Source organism: Cololabis saira, chromosome 12 (genome assembly GCF_033807715.1).
Source record: "Cololabis saira isolate AMF1-May2022 chromosome 12, fColSai1.1, whole genome shotgun sequence".
Classification (NCBI taxonomy): domain Eukaryota; kingdom Metazoa; phylum Chordata; class Actinopteri; order Beloniformes; family Belonidae; genus Cololabis; species Cololabis saira.
The window spans coordinates 17,580,332-17,600,837 of NC_084598.1; the positions used below are offsets into that span (position 1 = coordinate 17,580,332).

Here is a 20,506-nt window from a genome sequence, read left to right on the forward strand (position 1 = left end):
AAATAAAGCCCAATAGATTAAAATTGTTAAAGGAAAGGTAAACACAACAAGATCATTGCTTGTTGTTTGTGTGTAAATTAAAAGATTGCCTGGGATTACATAAATACTGCTTGTTAAGGAAAAAATGCACAATGTCTTGTTTTTTTTAACAAAAGCAGATTAAGTTCAAAACTAGATGTATTCATGCAAAGCAACAAACTTCATTTTTAATTGTTAATATCACAGATTCGAATATGTTATATTTACATGCGCTTAGATACATTTTTTTCAGTATTCAGTATATCGTAATAAAAATGTAGTATAAAGCAGGGTTTCATGGCTATATTGGTAAATGAGTAGACTAAACTAAAACCGTTTAAGTGGAAACATAAAAAAGTGGCCAAGCCTCTCAGTTCTCCAGAGGAGAGGAATTGAAATCTCGGAGTGCAGGGAGAGACGTCGGTTGCGTGGCTGTTTGATCCAAATGTCTCCAGCGAGTGTGTCTTTAAGGGTATGTGTGGAGTTTTTCTGCACCGGCTGATAGGAGGGGTTGCTGTGAGTGAGGCTGACTGCGCCTTGCTGCTGAGCGGAGCTCACCTGCAGACCAGAGAGCCGCGGAAAACTCGCGGAGGAGCTGCGGCGCACTCGCACAGTGCAAGGAGGGACGAAAGCAGCAGTCTGAGCAAGTACAGAGGAAAACCCAACAATCGCCGGAGAAGAATCACGAAGCCACCCTCTTTCTGTTTCCTTGGCCGGGCAGCATTGACTCGCTTTTCTCACCACAATGAGAACTGACTTCGCAGTGGTCCTGACAGCAGCGCTTCTTCTTGACACGTTCTGGGTAAGAGATGCCTTTTGTTTATAATCAATCTTTTTGCCACAGCAAATAGGGTCGGGGAAAGAAAGTCACGCAGTCGGATAGAGTCGTCGGGATGTTGCTGCAGCATCACCGCAGCGCACTGGTCCTTATTTTCCCTCAAGTATACCCTATAACCTACCTTCATTTGTTGCTTGGTGAATTTCAACGTAAAAGAAGAAATAAAAGTAATACTGGATGACTTAGTGGTTTTTCGTGAAATCGCTGCCGGCTCGTCGCTGGGCAGCAGTATCCTTATCCAAGTTAATTTGCGCACAACCTATTCACTAGGGTGATGTCTTTATTCTGGATCAAACTAAATTAGTCACTTCACGTAATTTAACTGCTGCTGTCTTCTTACAAGATTCCTCAGATTGTAAAAAAACTATCATGTAATAAGTTTTTTTTTAAATCAATTAAACCTAAGTCGGCGCCAGTGGTTTGTTTCTAAAGGCGCCAGGTAGCCCTGATTTTCTCTGCCGTCACTGCTGCATGGATTAAAAAAAACATATATATTGCACTCGTTGTGTCTTTTTAATTGCTTGGAAATAGAAACATTTGCATTTAATTTTGATTTATTACCTCACAAGAGTCATATCTCCGTCCAGCTTTGCAGCACGTGTTTGAGGGAGAGTTTGAACTGTGCCATAGTGGCCAGTGGGTCAGATCTTTTCATTCAACCATCTAAGCAAGTGTTGGGTGCAAAGTTGACAGCAAATCATTTAAGTGGCGCACCGTAAACGCACATGCAAGCACTTTACTCTTTCTCAGCCCATTTCGACCCCTCTGCCAAAGGAAGACAAAGGGAGAAATTGTGCTGCATTTATGTAGTTATCTACAGTGTGTCTGTGTGTTGTGTGTTTCACTTAGCCCTAAGAACAATACCTAAACTAAACCCGTCCGACTTTCTTTTGGTCTGGATTCTAGAGCATGTTACACAGCACATTTGATCACAGACATTGAACTAAAGGACTGTTTAATCAGCAGTGTCCCCACCCAGGAGCTAATAGTTAATAAACTTGTTGAATATATTTCCACTTACTGCTGATAGATAGTATATTATGCTTTTTACAAGGCTCATGGCCAACAAAAAAAGGGGAAATCGATGGAATCCATTTTTATCGATGTCTTACACTCTATTCTTTTTGCTTCCAGAGGAATAATGGGGAGCGTGCCTCCAAAGGTCCCTGCCGACCTGGCTTCTCGCAAAGCTTTTACTCTGTGCAGATTTCAAGGAATGTACTGCAAGGCCAGAGCATACTTAAAGGTAAGCCTGTCTATTGCAAAGTCAGGGCTTTTGCGTTTGTTGAGGCTATTTAAAATGCAAGTAAAGAAAGGTTCATGTATGATGTATTGTGTTCTTATGGTGGAAGGCTGTGTAGTTTTCACATTATTAAGGTGTCACTTAACCTAAGTGATGTAAAACTGAAAATTTTAAAGATGAATTCATGTCGTACTGGTTCACACTTTTTTTTCTGAACTTTGTTCCAAATAATGTAAATCAAGGCAACTAAGTGGTGTTATGTAATTACACTGGTGAGCTGTTGCAGTGACCCATAGCTCTGGATGAGATTTCTCACAGACATATCTATTCACAAATGTGTGTAAATCCAATGTATGTGGATAAAAATGTAGATTTCACCTACAATCAAATATTTGTCACATGTTTTGGTTTCATAATCTGGAATTTATTTATGTTTATTGTTTAAACTTACCACAATGTTCTCATCATTGTGTTTCTCCTTATTCGATCATTTTAAATATTATCACCTTCAAACTACTTTTTTTTTTTTTTAAAGAGTTATAAGTGAGTCACTTCAATTGATTGTCAAGGAAATTTTAGGGCCCGATGCAGGAAATGGAATCGGCATTCTCTGTTTCATCTGGTACTACTACTGCCACTGTGAGCTAATTGCAAAGCTCTATTGATCCCAGTGTTGTTGTTTTTTTGTCATAGCTCAGCTAAGCTGTATTGTTTTGCTGTGCGCACACAATAGCTCTTTTGTGGGTCTACTGTGTCTTCGGCAGCTGCATGGTATATATTTCTCACTCTTCTTAACTGTGAGAGACTTGGAAGCGATACAAGCTGTCTCAACACTTCTGCACGCAGCCATTCTATGTTTTTTATATATATATATATATATATATATATATATATACATATATACTGACTTTATCAGATTTACAAACAGGAACCCTACAGAGTAGCCTATTCGTTATTTAATTAGCAGCAGTTAACGCTTTCTTTACACATACAAACTGTAGCACACAAAAAAGCACATTTAATTAAAATAAATGTTGTGGTCTTACCTTTACTTATAAATGAAGTCCCCCATTTTGAAAGTAAGGTCAGACAAGAGGAAAAAATAAATGGATGGCTGCACTTGACTTATTAACTGTAGGTTGTAGCTTGCCGTCACTTATTCTGCAGCCAAAGTCACTGGGTTCACGACTGCCCCCTACCGTGCGGCAGGAGAACTGCGTGCCTCACTTAGTGCCTCTCCGCAGCCGTTTTATGATTGGTTATCACAAGAAGCACGTTACACACATACAGTTCACAAAAAACTGTACAATATATACATCAGTGAAACTATGGAAATTTAGTTCATGTGTTAAAAGTGTTTGAACATTTTAATAGCGACATGCACAGAGAGCAATACGGTCTCACTGCGTAGCATGCCAGCACAGTTAGCCGAGTCATTGTGCAATCCATGGTGAGGCTCATCTGGCTGCAGCCTCAGCGCACGTCTGACCAGTCTGAACAGTTAATGTGAAAATTCTGCGATTTTTGAGTAAAATCTAAAACTGGTGAAGTTAGATGGAAAATAACTTTATAGTGCAAATCACTGGATAATCTATCTATCTATCTATCTATCTATCTATCTATCTATCTATCTATCTATCTATCTATCTATCTATCTATCTATCTATCTATCTATCTATCTATCTATCTATCTATCTATCTATCTATCTATCTGAAGGTATCACCTTTTACATCACCTTTTTATTTTAGTTTTTCTTTCACTTCATTATATTATAAATATTATATTATAATATTTAATATTATAAAAATATTATTATATTTTTCCTGGTTGTGAGTGGGTTAGGATGTGGGACATCGTCACTGGCAGAGAGCGTGCTTGTAGTATGGCAGTGATGCCTTCAGCCCAGCAGGGGGTGTCAACACAATCGCATGCAATCACAGAATGAACCATCACTTCTGCAAAGGAGCCATTTATTTCAGATAGCATTATTTGTCTGATCTCTGGACGATTAAATTGTCTCTCTATCCCCGTTCACACATAAACTAGTCTTTATTAGTCTGACATTGTTGTTTTTACTATTACAACATTTTTGTGCTACTAGAAGCAGATACTTTAGTGTGATTTATTTGTGCTTTTTTCCTGTAATGTAAGCCACTCTAAGGTCAGCTTCAAATGTAAACTACCAGTAAATCACAGCAGCCTCTGCTCTTGATTGGCATAGATGTAATTCATAAAGAAATATTTCTGTCTGTCACAATCAAAGTAAATTCTTTTTATTTAACATTAATTGTATGTTTCGTTCATTTTACTAGAAAAGGCAATTTCCTAATTCTTGCTGCGACACATGTAGCTGTTGTTTTCACTGTCCTGTGCTCAAGAGCTAAACTACACTGGGTTAAACACACACACACACACACACACACACACACACACACACACACACACACACACACACACACACACACACACACACACACACACACACATGAAATACATACATCCAATGAGATTTACAGGTCCTTGGCAGTTAATTTATAGTCAGTGAGGGGATTCAGGAAGCCTTTAATAATAATAATTGTTGAACCCAAAAGCATCAGATTTTGGAAGGACTAGTGGCACACACTCACACACAAACATAAATATATTCATGTTAACCACAGAGGAGAATAATGGGAAAGACAGAACTAGGACCTTGGGTGTGATGGGCAGGATGTATGAGCCTGGACAGGAGTTCAGCAGGAAGGAGGATGGAACATTTCACATTTTATTATTTTGAGTCATTCGGATTTTGTTCTTGAAATGATCATAACAAACATGTCTGCAAAGCAACAGCTATGTCTTACTGTGAAGTCATATTACCATTGTATGAACCCATATTCATGTGTGTGGAATAGTTTCAATAAGGGGCACCTCGGTGGCTTGGTGGTTAGCACTGTTGCCTCACAGCGAGAAGGTTCCCGGTTTGACTCCCTGGCCCGACAGGATCTTTCTGTGTGGAGTTTGCATGTTCTCCCTGTGCTTGTGTGGGTTCACTCCGGGTACTCCGGCTTCCTCCTGCAGTCCAAAAACATGTAGTAGGTTAATTGGGGATTCTAAATTGCCTGTAGGTGTGAGTGTGAGTGTGTCTGGTTGTTTGTATATACAGTATGTGTCCCTGCGATAGACTGGTGACCTGTCCAGGGTGAACCCCTACCTCTCACCTGTGATGAGCTGGGATAGGTTCCATCAGACCCCCGTGACCCTGCAAAGGATAAAGCGGGTATAGAAAATGAATGGATGGATCTTTCAATAAAATGTGGCATTTTTTCCATATTTGTTTAGCTTTATCCTAGTCATTATTAATTTCCATGTCAAATTCTCTGAGTCATTTAATGTTTCTGAGGATTTTCATTTCATTTTATGAATAGGGATGCTAACTTAGATTGTATTCTGAAAGGTGTTTGTGCTGTCACTTTTTTATTTATTTTCTAATTGATAATACTACTTTGTTCAATAAACATTATGATTATGCTCTTTATTTTAGAGATGTACTTCACGATCAGCTGCATTTCAACTTGAATGGCCAAGTCCCATTCACATCCAATACAGTGTGTGTCAATTTTACACACATCAAGTGTTAGGTGATACAGACAATGACGTCAAAGCCACACAGAGTGATATCTGTATTGGCAGCAAAGGTATTACGAGTGAGTTAAGATGATCCAAAACGTTGCATTTGTTTTCAGTGTCGATACAACTCTGTCACATACTGGAGTGGATCGGAATGAGGGTATTCAACATATTTAAAGAGTTTGGACCATCAAAGAAAACCCCAATCTTTTTCAAGATAGATGTATTTTATTTAAATCTTAGATACAAATTAGCTTCTGAATTAATATTGCCCAAAAATATGAATCAAAGAAAGCAGCAGGGGAGTAATGAAGCGAGACATTAGGTTTAGTGAGTGAGAGATCTCATTCAGACCGTGTGTACTCGTGTGTATTTATGACAGTGTCAGTGCAGAAACATCCACTGTTTGTTATGGCTTCTCTGTAGATCAGTGGCAGCATCTTCAGTACACACACAGTTTTCCAGTAAGATCTCAACCAAACTTTGCAGATTGAATGATTAATACACACTTTACACACTCAGGAATGTGTTCTATGCTTTAAAATCCCAGAATTGACTTAAACTCATATGAAATAAATTCTTACTCTGTTTCAACCATGTAGATAAATAAAACAAAACAAAACCAAACAAAAGGTACAGCATTAATATAGTATAGCTGAGGTGTGCATCATACTACCACAGATTTTTTTTTATAACAGATCAAAAAATGAAAACCTATGAGTCTATGAAGTGAACCAGAGTGACACAAATAAGCAGAGCTGGTGTATATAAACTCATTCCATGTTTGCTTGTATCCCCTCTGCCGATTCTGTCCATGGAAATGATGCCACGGATGTTGGTTTCAGGTCATTGGGCTCACTCTACTGACCTTGCACTTTGTTTGGGTTGCTGGTTGTTTTCGGCAACATTCACTTTCTGTGTGTATATTTGCGGATGTGTTTGTCTGAATGTATGTTTAAGAGAGGGAGTATTAGGAAAGTGTGGTGAAAGACAGATTTGTTGAATACCGATGTGTGATGTCCTCTTAGGATGCTGACTTCCACAGCGCAGCTCTTCAAAAAGAACTGGAGAGTCTCCCTTCAGTCATCTGTGTGTTTTTAGGAATTCCTCAGAAGTTTGGCACAGCTTTGAAACTAAGAAACTTCCAGTGACTCATGAGCCCAAAATGAATATAATAAGGGGTGCAAGGCTATGTTAAGATTTTCCAATTGTTCAATAACCTCCTATATAATGTTTATAGAGGACTCACTAGGCTGTAGCTTAGGCAGCCACTGATGCATTTCGGCCACTAGCTAAATTGCAGAATTGCTTCTTAATCCTGTACTGGATATTTACAGTTATGTTCAACATTGCAAACTCTTGCAGCATATAGGTACACACTGAATCTGAGGCGATGGACAGCACACATCTACACTTCCTGTTGAATTCTTTTTAAACTCCATATTACTAATGAAATCTGAAGTTAGAAGAGGCATTGTATAATCTCTTAAAAAGTTAGTCAAATTCCTTTGGTTTTAAAGTGAATGTGTGTGTGATTTGTTTTGGTTTAAAAAGAGAAATATTATAGATACGATACAAAACCTCTCTTTTCAATTGCATCTTTGCACTTCTCACAGTAGATGTGGTTTAAAACGCTGACGTTTTTTGAACCATGACCCTGTGACCAATTTTGTGGACTGTCACTTTTGAAATTTGTCTTATAGCTTGGTGTGAATCCCTTCAGAGGCAAATGTCAGGACATGCTGGCTCGGTTAAATGTACAGACAGAGAAGCAGGTTTATTCCATATTGATCTGGGTCTGTGATATCACAATATCCTCCAAATCTGAAGTGCTCAATGAATGATATATTTTGGTCATAAACAAATTAACAAAGTTGTGTTATTTAAGAGTTTTAGAGTCAGTAGTTATTTCACACACCCAAATAAATGCTCCTATAAAAGACCACAATTTTTTTTCCAATATTCTGTTAAACTCAGTGACACAAATCTGTCTAAATATTGATAGTTGTTTTCACTTGCAAAAGCATTGACATCAGCTGTAACCATATACCTATCTTAAATATACTAATTATACATTTATACTACCCACAGAATGAAATCAAATACTAAAAAGTATAAACAGTTTTCATATTGAGAGACAAAGTAGACCCGTTGTTGCAGGTTATTTGCAAATGTTTGAAAAGTGAGCTACTTTATAAATAATCTCTAACACATTTACATAGAGTGAAATACTAAAGTTAAAAACATCTGAAATTCTGCGGCTCACACAGAGGAGACTGGCTACTTCACAGATGCATGTAGGAAAACAACTATACCAAAATGTGGACATAAGCATTAGACTGCTACTTTGGATCCACAAAATGCTGGATTCAGGCTGCAGGGCGTGTTGGTCCATGTAAACTGAGGCATTGTGCAGCTTTTGTGCATCACCATGGTTTTTTTCAAACAATGCATTGTACATGATGAGCTATTGTGTATTTCATAGTAATCTACAAATGTACAAAATGACTGACTCACTACATAACCGAGTTTATAGAAAATGAGTGGAAAATTCAAACAAGGCCCATATCGGCCTTTAACCCTTCTAGCAAGACTTAGGTCTACTGCAATTGGAATCAATCCAACTCAATGCAGTTCAATTAAGCTTTATTTATACAGCGCCAAATCAAACAAGTTTTATCTCAAGGCATTTTACTAATACTGTTAAATTCATTCAAAATTATTCTAATTAATATTAAGCCAAATGATAACAGTAATAATTATTGCTTCGCTAAGGAAACTAATAGATTGCATCAAAAAAATGTAATGTTTTGATACAATCCCCCATCAAGAGGAAGCACCAGGTGACTGTGGACAGGAGAAACTTCTGGCAGAACCAGACTCAAGAAGGGCAGCCATCTGCCTCGACTGCATTTTCAGTTGCATGAAGCATGCATTCTGTCACATATGCCTAACACAGTCTTCCACTCTTGCATGAATGCAGATACAACCATTGTCTATCATAATTGTCTTTTTTATGCTGGTATTCATTCCATACCCTGCAGCTCTGAAACAGTTTCTCTTTCTCATTGCAACCTTATTAGGGCCCAAGCACGAGGGTGCGAGGACCCTACTGAAATCGTGCTGTTTATTATTATTACTTTTATTATTATTTGGGCCTGAGCACGGGCACAACAAAACAGGCTTTTTCAGAGCTTTGCCATACTCGATGTGGCTGTTCTGACATGATGGTCAAATCCATGCTTAAGAGGTTGATAAAGCTAATCATGAGATAAAATTGAGTTTTCATCAGATGACCTTCCCATGATGATGCAGCGAATTTCAATGCTTTGCCATGAGTGGAAAACTGGTTCTAACGTGCCCATGCTCTGTCCAATCTGAACAAGTGAATATGACAATCTTGGATGAAGTCCATAGTGTCACCTTCTGATGAAAGAATAATGGTTTTTGCAACATTATGTCCTTTAATTACGAGATTTGAACTGAATGTTTTTTCACAGCATTTTCACAGCATTTCATGGATTTACGTCTAACGGCACCTTTTGTCATTCGCATTTGTCATTCAAACAGGAAGTGGACGGGTTTTGCCACACATGTATGAAAAAAATCATTTAATCATCAGTTTGATTTTCAGAGGGGACATTCAAGGATCAAATCCCTTTCACAAGGGGACAATTTTCATACACTGCAACATAGGGTCTAATAGGAAGTTCATCATTCTATATTTTTGAAAATATGAAATCATAACCGATGATTATATATCTGCCATACTTTGTCTGATTATTACAGATTGGTCAAACGGTACACGTACAGTGACATTTTTAAATTTTGGACATTAAAGCAGCACAATGTAACTTTCAGCTTTTGTTGAGTTTGGCCTTTGGACAAAAGCGGTAGTGCTTTACCAGTAGTGTGGAAGGGTTCCTACCATCCATACATAGTGCCAGTGAAGGCGATACAGACCCCGTCAGACCATGACAGAGGTGTCTTAAACCTGTTGTAAGTTTATGTACCATCACAATGACTCTGGAAATATTATATTAAGGTGGAAAAGTTACATTGTGCTGCTTTAAACACATATTTTTTCTGAAAGTTATATTTTAGTCAGTGTCACCACCTTTTGTAGAAATATAGCTGTTTATCTCAGTATCTTTCATTATTTCTTTTCATGATTTCTTTAATTAAGGGTTAACTTTTGATGATTTTTTTTCTTTAACAATACAATGATTTGCTGTTTACGACCAGTAGAGCATTTTTGGGGCCCAGACTGTATCAATGGCCATAACTTTGCCATACATTGTTTAATCTTGCTCAAATTTGGGACATATTTTTTCAGTCCTACTCTTTATATTTAGGAAAACGTGTAGCGCCACCTGTTAGCAACAATAAATATGCACAGTTTCCACTGTCCTGGAGGCCTCAGATTTTCTGTGTATGATCAGAGTTGCCTACCAAAAATGTTTAACTTTTAGGGATGGGTATTATATAGACAATACTTTATTTGAAGGGAATTTATTGTAGAATTTATTTTTTTTACAATGTTTCTCAAGCTGTTTTTAAGTGGGTTATTGGCTTTAGATCTCTTCTACTGTGTAACACTATATTTCTATATAAGTTCTATATAAATATAGTTTATCTTCATTATTAGAATAACCTAAAAACTCAATATTTCAAACTTCTACTTCAGACCAGTTAAGCATTTGCTGTCATGTGTTATATGTGCAAAACTGTTCTAATATGTGTAAATATATCACAATGTTGAAAAAATGTAGACTATGACACAGGACTATGCTTTTAATGAGCACATGGTGGGTCTTCAGCTAGCAAAGTGTTTCAGTGTTGAAGGTGACGGTATACTGTTTATCAAATATATTATGAATTTCTTATTATTAAAAAAAAAATCATGAATGAAAGGTACTTTATGGTGATATTTACCAAGAATGTGGTGGCACCTGGGGGGGGTGGCTACAGGTGCGAGGGCCCGACCAACGCTGCTTGCAGGTTTAGTTTTTTATCACATTTATAGCATATACTGTTCTTGCCCACTTCAGAAATGGGCAAAAAGTGGAAGGAATGCAAGAGAGAATTTTGTGTTCTAATGTCAAGGAGGACCTGAGGGAGTGTCGCTTGGTTCTGTTGGTGAAATGTTCCTATGAGGATATAGGTGATTTTTCAAAATCCAGTAACTGGGCTGGTACTTTGCTGTAGGGTTTGTATTCCAAACTTCATTTTTCAACGTGAAGCGTAGAAGTTGATGTACTGAAAGTAACAATTTCACACCAATTTAATGCTCGTTACTATTTTTATAAGAAATGGCTCTCCGATACTAATATTCCTACTACAGTATCCTTTGCCATGGGTTTAGATAATATACCAAGAATGGGGGTATAATTTCCTGCAGTTTTCACCAAAATCAGAGCTATCATACAGTCTTCAGTGGTTCTGATGGCTGATGCTGATGACGTGGGGACTGAAGTCTACTGCAAGAAGTGATTCATGGGATCCTGAATAAAGGAAGCCTTTTCTCTTCACATGGCCCTTAGGGATAGGAAATACATCAGTTTTCTCTTTCCTGCCATCCCCAAACTGAATTAGATTGTTTTCTTTTTTTTCCCAGTTTACATTTTGTCCTTAATCTCATGAAATGTAACGTGCTGTGTTATTTGAATTGAAAGGAGAAAGGTTTCCTCATGGAAATTAAAATTGTTCAATTATAACCTTCCTCAATTATTCAAACTACTTTTATGTCATTTCTTCTACTTTTGAATCATACCCTCTTGTTTCCAGTCTTTTAAGTCCTATCCTTATTTGATTCTTAAATGTGAATATCTCCAACCACCCTCTAGAAAAGGTTTAAATTCTGTTTATAGTGTAAAAAAACATAATTCTTGTGCTTTACGTAGTTAATAGCTAATTTTTGTAAGGTACAGGTCATAACAGGTAAAGGAGCAGCCACACCTGTTTTCGTTGGTTATTGATCAAGGACATCTATCATACAGACTTTGGCTGCATGTCCTGCAAGAAGGTGATGACACCACAGACATGCTAGGGTGGCAGTTTATGCTTTTCGGGCTAAAGGCTAATATCACTTTAGGGAACTACAACCTCATGCCTGGTATATAATGTATGTGAGCAGCAGTTTTAAACAATTTGGGCAGATTTTCCAGACAGTGTAGATGATTTTTCCACATGGTTGAGCATTTCTTTAGGCTCTAAAAATGAGTGATTTATGATGGAAATGAGGTGGCAAGATCTTGGGAGTGCATTTGCAAGAGTGACTCACAACTTATCATTAAGCATGGAAAACTGTGTTGTGAAGTGTTTTTTTTGTGTGCAGATATCTTCCAGGTGTTTCCATGATAGTCATTAGAAAAGGACTGAGGAGAGAACTGGTGAGGAAAAAGAAAGCAGGTGGGGGCAATTATTTTCTAGTGGGATTTTTCACATCATCACCCTTTGTTTGGAGAGGAGGGACACAGAAGAAAAGTGAACAAGGTAAAAAGAAAAATGAAAGTGAATTTAAAAATGTGTGAGACTTCCTGCAGATTGAGTTACCCTGGGCTGTGTGGGAATTCTGCATCTTTGTCATGTGCTTGGTACATTAAGAGACCTCCTGCTTTAGTATGATGAGCCTTCTGGGATTCTGCAGGACCAAGGTTATGGCACTCCTGAAGACATTAAACCTTTTTAAATACTCAGACTCTTGCTCTTTAATGCACAGATGGTCCGTGTGGGCTCTGACATCTGTGAGATGACAAGGGGACAAGCATACTCTTTTATGCCCTTAATCTCTCACACACAAGCATTTGAGCTCAATTTGCCTGAGTATATTATTTTTTTAAGTATGGTTGTGTGAAGTATAGTTATACAGTAAACAGCTATCAGAATGCAGTCAGTTCATAGAATCAAAGGATTAATGATGGGTGAGCCGAACCACTATTTTAAATAGGGCCAACAGAAGATTGCATTTTTTTCTACATTACACAACATCCAGTTGTTTCAACATAGCAGTTTTTCACAAAAAGGCTTTGGAAAAAGATTTGTACACTTATCTTGTTTTCTCCCTCATTTCCTTTCCCAGATTCTGTCACTGTGATTCCATTGCACTTATGCAAGTTATCTTCTGTGATGTATCACTTCATGACGATAACATTCTCCTGGAATGTTTTAAATGACAAAAATACATGATCTATACCCTTCATTTTGTAACTAATATGAAGATGGAATAAAGGATGACGTGAGTCCATATAGACTCTAATGGAATGGTGGAAAAGGGAGAAAAAAATTCTCCTTTCAGTAAGTTTGAAGCAAAGGCATGGCATTCTTGCTGCCTTTTAATTATGGCCAGTGGAGCTACGCATGGGAAGACAGGACCATGATAACTTGGATGTTTTCATTAAGTTTTCAGAAATTACACACTATACTTCCAAAAGTAAAGGCATAAACCCATGATGGTAATGTAAAATAAATAACATTTGGTTTCTCAGACTCTTTCCCAGTCTGCCCACTGCTTTAGTGTAGCTTTAGCCTGACAACAGAGATTATGGTTTTCATGTCCTGCCAAATCACTCATCTATCACTTCTGTTTGTCTGTGCGGCATTTTAATTAGAGCGTAATGGATTCAGTTACAAATTAAGCCAGTGTAAAAGCATCCAATAAAGTGATGATTCAGCTATAATGGCTCCTTCACTTTTTATTCTCTTTTCTGAGTACGCTCTAAGAAATACAGTCAGTAACAGTGGAAGACTGACACCATTTTGTAGCATAACTTTCATTTGTTGTGCTGTTTCCAATTTGTACTTCTATTACTCTTTCTTCTGCTGAGCATATTACAAATGCATGAGCTGGCTTTGAATAATTCTCTTCTCAAGAATCTTTAACTCTACTTTCTTGAAGCAAAATGTAATTAAAGAGACATGGGGAAAAAAAATCTAATTTACAGCCATTGTCCTTAAAGTGCCTCATAACTGTGGTGTTTTAAAAAGAATCGAAAAAGTGGTTCTCTATTTTCATCTCTAACCCAGCCCTCCATTAGGTCTCAACTTTGCTTGGTTTCTGTTGACTGAGATCAGATCATTACATTTAATTAATGAAACTTCTGTCCATTCCTCACAATTTTCTAATCAACGGCAGGAGTGTGCGATTGGTCTGTGTCAGGAAAAATCCAAGAGCATACTGGCTCATATGCTATTCCCTTTGCTTGAAGCTCCCTTGGCTTTGTTAGAGGAGGATGAAACAAAGGATGGAAGCCCTCAGAAGATGTAGCTGACTGGTAATCATTAATTGTGTCTTGAACTTCTTGTGAACGTTCCCCATTTAGTTCTTAAGTTCAGCACACAGTCAAATTATTGCCTCTGTACAAGGAAGCTGGAGAGGAACAGAGGACAGAGGGAGAAAAGGATACAGGATTTGGTGGTTGGCACAATGTGTGCCAGTAATTTTAATTAATCAGAAGGCAGTGATGAGTCCCATGGTGTCTGTGTCTGTACTATTCAACAGGCTAAAAGCTAGCAAGGAGCTAACAAAGCCAGTTCCAGAGGAGCACTGGGCTTTAGAAACAATGTTTGTTGATTCATGTTTCGCTAGATGATGAATTTTTGACAGCTTTTAGTACTGAACATCCCACTGCAGCAAAACAAAAATTGTTGGTCTGGAGGTTGCTGTTTGCATTGAACCTGTGTATGAACAATTTTTTTTGTTACATTCAGTATAAAGCATTTGTTTGGAGAGTTTGCTTCCTCTTTAAAATGTGCAGAATTGTGCAGTGACATGCAGAAAATTCCTTTCAAGTTGTTTTTTGAAAAGACTTTGTGCTCACTCTAAACAATGATAAGATTGCTGTGTAGAAATGCAATTATGTATTTGTTGGTGGTCCTTAAAACATAAAAATGGCAGCAGATTGGTATGTGACAATACAGCTTTGCTTTGTTAGTAAGGCTTTGTAATACTACTTGTCAAACTCCATGCCTAGTGGGCCACTTTTAAGTCTTTGGACCAACATGCTTTTAAAAGTACACTGGCCAGACTTTTTTTCTGCCACTTTTCCATATCTCACTATTGTCTTTTCAACACATCAGAGGAAAAAGGCAAAGAGCAAGCCTAATAAAAAGGATCAGCTTGCCTCCTCTGGGCCTGGGAGAATGTAGAATAGCAGATAAGTTGTCTGGCTCTGAGACTGAGAATGATCAAAACAAAGTGAATCCTGTGGCTGCAAAGGGAACAAGCTCCCCTTGAGGAAAGGGGGGGGGGGGGGGCATCCATGGTCAAGAGAAGACAATGTTTGCTCATCTTTATGCTAGAAGGGGATGATGGACTTCTTTTAGTGTTTTAAGCTTGGACATGGATGTGCTGAAAGCCTTGTTCACAATCCATTGTTAGTGTTTAAAGTCTATGTAGTGGATACTGGTGGTCTTACATGATTGGCATATTGGGGGTTTGTGCACAGTGGAGATAATGACTTCTTTGTTGCCCTCCTATGAACTAGCTTTGGAAAATGTTACACATTATTTTATATGCTCACAAACATGGAGTCCTCACAAACTGGGTCCTCCTCACAAACCGGGCCCAAACAGTTAAACTCTGCCCCCACCTCTCCTCCACCCGCCATCACACCATCATAAAATTTGCTGACGACACTACAGTGGTGGGGCTCATCTCAGGTGGAGATGAGACGGCCTACAGAGACAAAGTCCTGCCGCTGTCTACGTTGTGTGCAGCTAACGGCCTGGCCCTGAACACTACAAAGACAAAGGAGATAATCCTCGACTTCAGAAAACACAAGACAGACCCGTCTCCTCTCTACATCAATGGATTCTCGGTAGAGAGAGCCCACACATTCACCTTCCTGGGTATCACCATTTCTGCAGACCTGTCCTGGTCTGAAAACACCAAGGGTGTCGCAAAGAAGGCTCAACAGCGTCTACACTTCCTGAGAGTGCTCAGGAAGAACAACATCAACCAGAAGCTGCTGACAACCTTCTACCGATCCTGTATTGAGAGAATCCTGACCTACTTCACCCCGGTGTGGTTTCCCACTGCACTGAGGCAGAACGGAAGAAGCTCCAAAGAGTGGTCAACACAGCACAGAAGATCGTGAATCTTGAACATACATTGTTAACCATACCTCGATGCAGGACGGAAGGCTGCGGTCTGGGGGGTGATTATCCTAAACAGAGAAATGAAAGGATTAGAAAGCAATGAAGTAATCCCCCTCTCAATCTGACAACTCATTAGCAAACATAGGCTTCAGAACCAGGGGGGTATGGAGTGGGTAAGGGGCATATACAAAATACAGGAGGGATATAGATAGTTAGAGTGGGAGGGGAAAGAGCCTAAGTAAGGGAGGAATGACAGGGATATAAGAGAGTGGGAGGATGAGGAAACCAAAAAGAGGGGGAGGAGTAGAGGTAACAGCTTTGCTATTCTGCTTGGGGGGCTTTGGAAAGAGTTTTATTCAGCTTTCATCTGCCTTTCCTTTCCTTCGCTACTCCTCTCTGCTTCTTCACCCCAGCAGCAGAAACAAAAGCAGATGCAGGGAGCACTAGCCATGCCAGTCACATCTCAACCCTACAGTTCTACTTCGGAATTCCAAGATAAATTAAAAACTGCGATTTGTTAATTTAATTGTAGGTGTTGGGTCGTTTTTTTTTAATCCCCTCATCGTTGCTTTCCTCTGCTGCTTGCTCCCTATCATCCTCTTGGCATGCTAATTTGCCCTCAAGCTTTGAAGAGGGGAAATGAAAGGTATAGCAGAGGAAGCCTTCAGATGGTTTATTAAGAATTGATTTGCCACAGTGGCAAAGAGTCAGAGTGTTGGGAGATACACGGTGAACAGCCTCCAAGGCAGATACCCCAGGCTGTGAGGGAGAAGAAAAGACTATGATAAGGAGAGGGAAACGTATCAAAAGTATCATTGTTTTGGTGGCTTCACTATCACATCTATTGGACTGGATCTCTTCAGAAATGTTCATAATTTTTGCTAGAAGCTAATCATCTTCATATGACAAAGTTGGGGCCAGTGATGAATCCAAAAATAACAAAACTTCAACATACCCCATATTGAAACATTTCATTTCCATTGTTTTGAAAATGAAAAGAATTTAGATGGCTGTGTCTGGGTAATCTGGACAAAATGACATGCCTTCCTTAGCTGCCAGCTACCATTTACTGTAAGTACTGTATCAGAACTAAGTTAATGAACTTACATTAGCACAGCAAGCCTGTTCAAAAAGGGAGGCCTAGCCACCCTCCCCACTGTGTGATGGCCACACTGCTGTCACATCATCCTACTCATGAGCTGACTTGCTTTGGACAACATGGGAGGCATGAGATATATGACAGATCAGAGGCATTAGGTCTTTAAAGCTTGGGAGAGAACAAAGAAACAGATTCCCCTACAGCTAGGAGACGGTTGAGGAGGCAGTGCATCTTATCTTTAGTAGCATATCTCTGCATGTGCACACAAGAATCCCCTCCCCCTTCATTTATAGGTGGTCAGACACCACCACCATAAAAGCATATTACTCTCCAGTCAAGTTTTTATTCAGCTGCTTGTTTCTTGTGCCAGGTGAGGTTGTTGAGTTTTTTCTCAATCTTCTTGAGCTGATTGGCTACTGCTGCATTCCATTTCCTCTCATCACAAAAGCGTAGCATTTCTAATTATCCCTTCACGTACTTCATACACAAATTATTTATAGTTCGGTAAATTACATTCAGTGACAGCAATTTGACAGGTTGTGTTTAAGAAAATTGACTTGAAATGATGAGTGTTATTTATTTTTTTTCTTTATGACATGACTGTGTATGCTTGCCTTTGTGCAAATAAGTGCAAATGCAAGAAATAACAAATAAATCAAGTAAGAACAGGCTATACAAAGTGTTTGGCTTCCAGTGCAATGAAGAAAACGAGATGGAAAAAAATAATTTAAAAAATCCTAATTGGGAAGGGATGAAAGAGTTGGCCCCATCATTTTGGAACTTCAGAACAACAGCATTATTTTTATTCAAGGTGAAAGTTTTATGAAACATAAAGAGAACATATCAGAGCTGGAAAAAGTACTAAAATATTCTAATTTAGTAATAATACCTTTACTCTGACCAAATCTTACTTAAGTAAAAGTAAAGCGACCCATCTAAAAATCTACTTGAGTCAAAGTGAAAGGTTGTTAATTTAAAATTCACTAAGTAAAGGTTACTAAGTTACTTTCAAAAACTTGATTAGAACCACTTCTCATGGGTTATCTGCCATTAGAGTGCTACAAAGAGCTATATCTTGAGATGACAGACCTACAGCATAATAGTGTTATTTACCATTTATTTGTTAGTAGAAAACAAATCAACAGAACTAAAATAAACTATTGATTAGTGTGATATTAAAACATAAAATCACACCTGCTGCTATGATATCAGTCATCTCAGTCCAGCCAGTCTTTTTTGATAGGATTGCTGCAGTTTGGGGTCCTCCATCATTCCTCCAAAGCGCTGTTGGACACCATGCTGAATTACTCTGATGAGGGGCAGACAGATCTTGGAGGATGCGTTCTGCCTTCTGAATTTTCCCTTTAACTTGAAGATCACTGGGAGAAGCCACCCCAGGTGTGTGTTGGTCTCTGACTGTAGAATGTTTAAGGCCTTTGCCACTGATCTCATCACAGTCCAGAACTGGTTTAGGAAAGCAATTTCTACTTGACTCCACCCGTGTGACATAAAACACATAAAACTGTTTACAAATTTTCTGTTTACAAAGAATGATTTGGATTTTGCAGCCAAGTACAACAAAATATACAACTGTGGCATCAACACTGGTTTCTAATGGTCACGAATTTGTCCTTTTTGTACTTCTCAAATGCAAAGAAAAACACATTTTTTGTTTGAATTCATCACAGACATTCCTGATGGCCACTGTCTCGCCGGTCAATTTGATGTGTTGGCCTGACAGCAGCTTGTGTGCACATTCACAAAAATCCTTTTGATGGATGTTTTCTCTGTGAAGAAATAAAATGGTATGTAAATCAATGTGATGTTCTTTGAACACACTGAAATTAAAACACTGAAATATGGTTTTCTATTTCTACATGCTTCACATATTATGAACAATTCATAATCCACAATTCTTGCCAAGAGGCACCTGAGCAACATAAAAACCGTCTAAGATACACCTTTTGTTGATGCTGTGCCATATAATAAAGTACAATACTTAACTCAAAATATATTTGAGTTAAAGTAAAACTACTGATTTAAAAAATGACATAAAAAATTACAAACTAAACAAAAAACTACTCAATTACAGTAATATGAGTAAATGTAATGCGTTACTTACACCTCCCCGATTTTTCATTTTTGTCCTATACTGGTTCCCAGTGTGTCACGGGTGTGGTGGTTATAGGACGCAGATGGAGTTTCACAAACAGTGATTTCTTAATTTAAACAAAACCAAAAGCGCTGCTGAGCAGGATTCAAAAACCAGAAAATGAACATGACAGAGTACAAAAACCTGACTGAAACATGGAGGAAGTAACAGTACGGACCAGCAGGGAGAAAGGGGAAAGACAAGACAAGATATACACAGAAGGCTTGACGAGACAGGTGCAGACGATCAGGGCAGATGGGGAAGACAAGACAAAACTTAAACACAAAGACATGTGGTTTCAAAATAAAACAGGAACATTTTTTTTTTCTTGCTTTAACTTATATAAAGTTGTCTCCCCTCAGCCTGCCAACTCAGAGAAGGAGGAAAGCAACCAAATTCTGCAGTGTCTGTACAGCCGCCCGGATGAGCCATCCAGTGTCACGTGGCTTCTACGAGCCGTTCAGATTCTGCTCCTGTCGTGACGTCACGACAGGAGCGATGCGTGAAACCACGCCCACAACTAACTCCGCCGGCCAGAGCTTCCGACATTTTTTCCGTAGCGGTGTATCGCGTCATTCGCGTCATCGCGTCAGGCAGCCCATCAGCACAGAGCCTCATTATCATAGCCTCCATAGAGAAGGAGGTTAGAAACGGGGAAGATAAAGACATGGCTTAGAGACTGAATTTCTAATTTATTTAGCAAAAACAATCAAAAGCTTGTTTTTAGACGTTCAAAGCTGTTTAAAATAGGTATTAGATGCCATAATAGGTCCCCTTTAAAGACCAAAACTGACCAACTCAAAAACCTGACAGTGTCCATTTCTCAAATGGAATTTTCATGTGTAGAGGCCATGCCTTTACTTTTATGTTGCATTGCACAGTTATTCAGTAAAATTAAATATGTATTAATCTGTTTTACAAAACAGGTAATCTGTTTTATTTTTCAATAACATATAGTTTTTCTTTTAATTTTCAGTATCTATTTGATCAAAGCGATGACTGTAATATTAGGCAATTGTTAAATTTGTTCTGTGCAACCTTGACTTGAGTGCTCTAAATTGGAATTTCCCATTGACAAAAAAGCATTCGTATTTGAAATTTGCATTAACATGATTGCAGTCGCATGCAGTAGCATGCAGTACAGCTTTGTCTTATCATGCATGAGATTTACGATGGGGACAAACAATTCTGGAAGTTAAATGTGGTGACACATCATGTTCATCAAATCAAACTTGTGTGTGTTTCTTTTGTCTGTCAGCATAGAAGTAATTTGTCTTGCAGATGCAAACTAATGAATGATGCGTCCTGTTCACGGGCTGATATTAGCCAGGGTAGCAGTTCTTTTGATGTGATTAGCTCTACGCGCTCTCTTGACAAATTGGGCTGTCCTATTCTCACAGCGGAAGCACTAATCTATGCCAAGAAACAAAGAAGCTCCTTCCGCTTAC

The 20,506-nt window shown here is 38.6% G+C and overlaps 1 protein-coding gene across 2 annotated transcripts in view; it reads left to right on the forward strand.

Moving 5' to 3' along the window:
• Positions 1 to 571: 571 nt before the first annotated feature.
• The window catches only part of LOC133456998 (cadherin-4-like), a 432,927-nt gene continuing 412,992 nt past the window's right edge, over positions 572 to 20,506 (forward strand). For both annotated transcript variants that reach the window (XM_061735792.1, XM_061735793.1), the window contains exons 1-2: positions 572 to 820; positions 1,991 to 2,102. In XM_061735792.1, the coding sequence (XP_061591776.1) occupies positions 764 to 820; positions 1,991 to 2,102 (169 nt within the window). In that variant the 5' untranslated portion in view covers positions 572 to 763. The remainder of the gene's footprint in view (positions 821 to 1,990; positions 2,103 to 20,506) is intronic.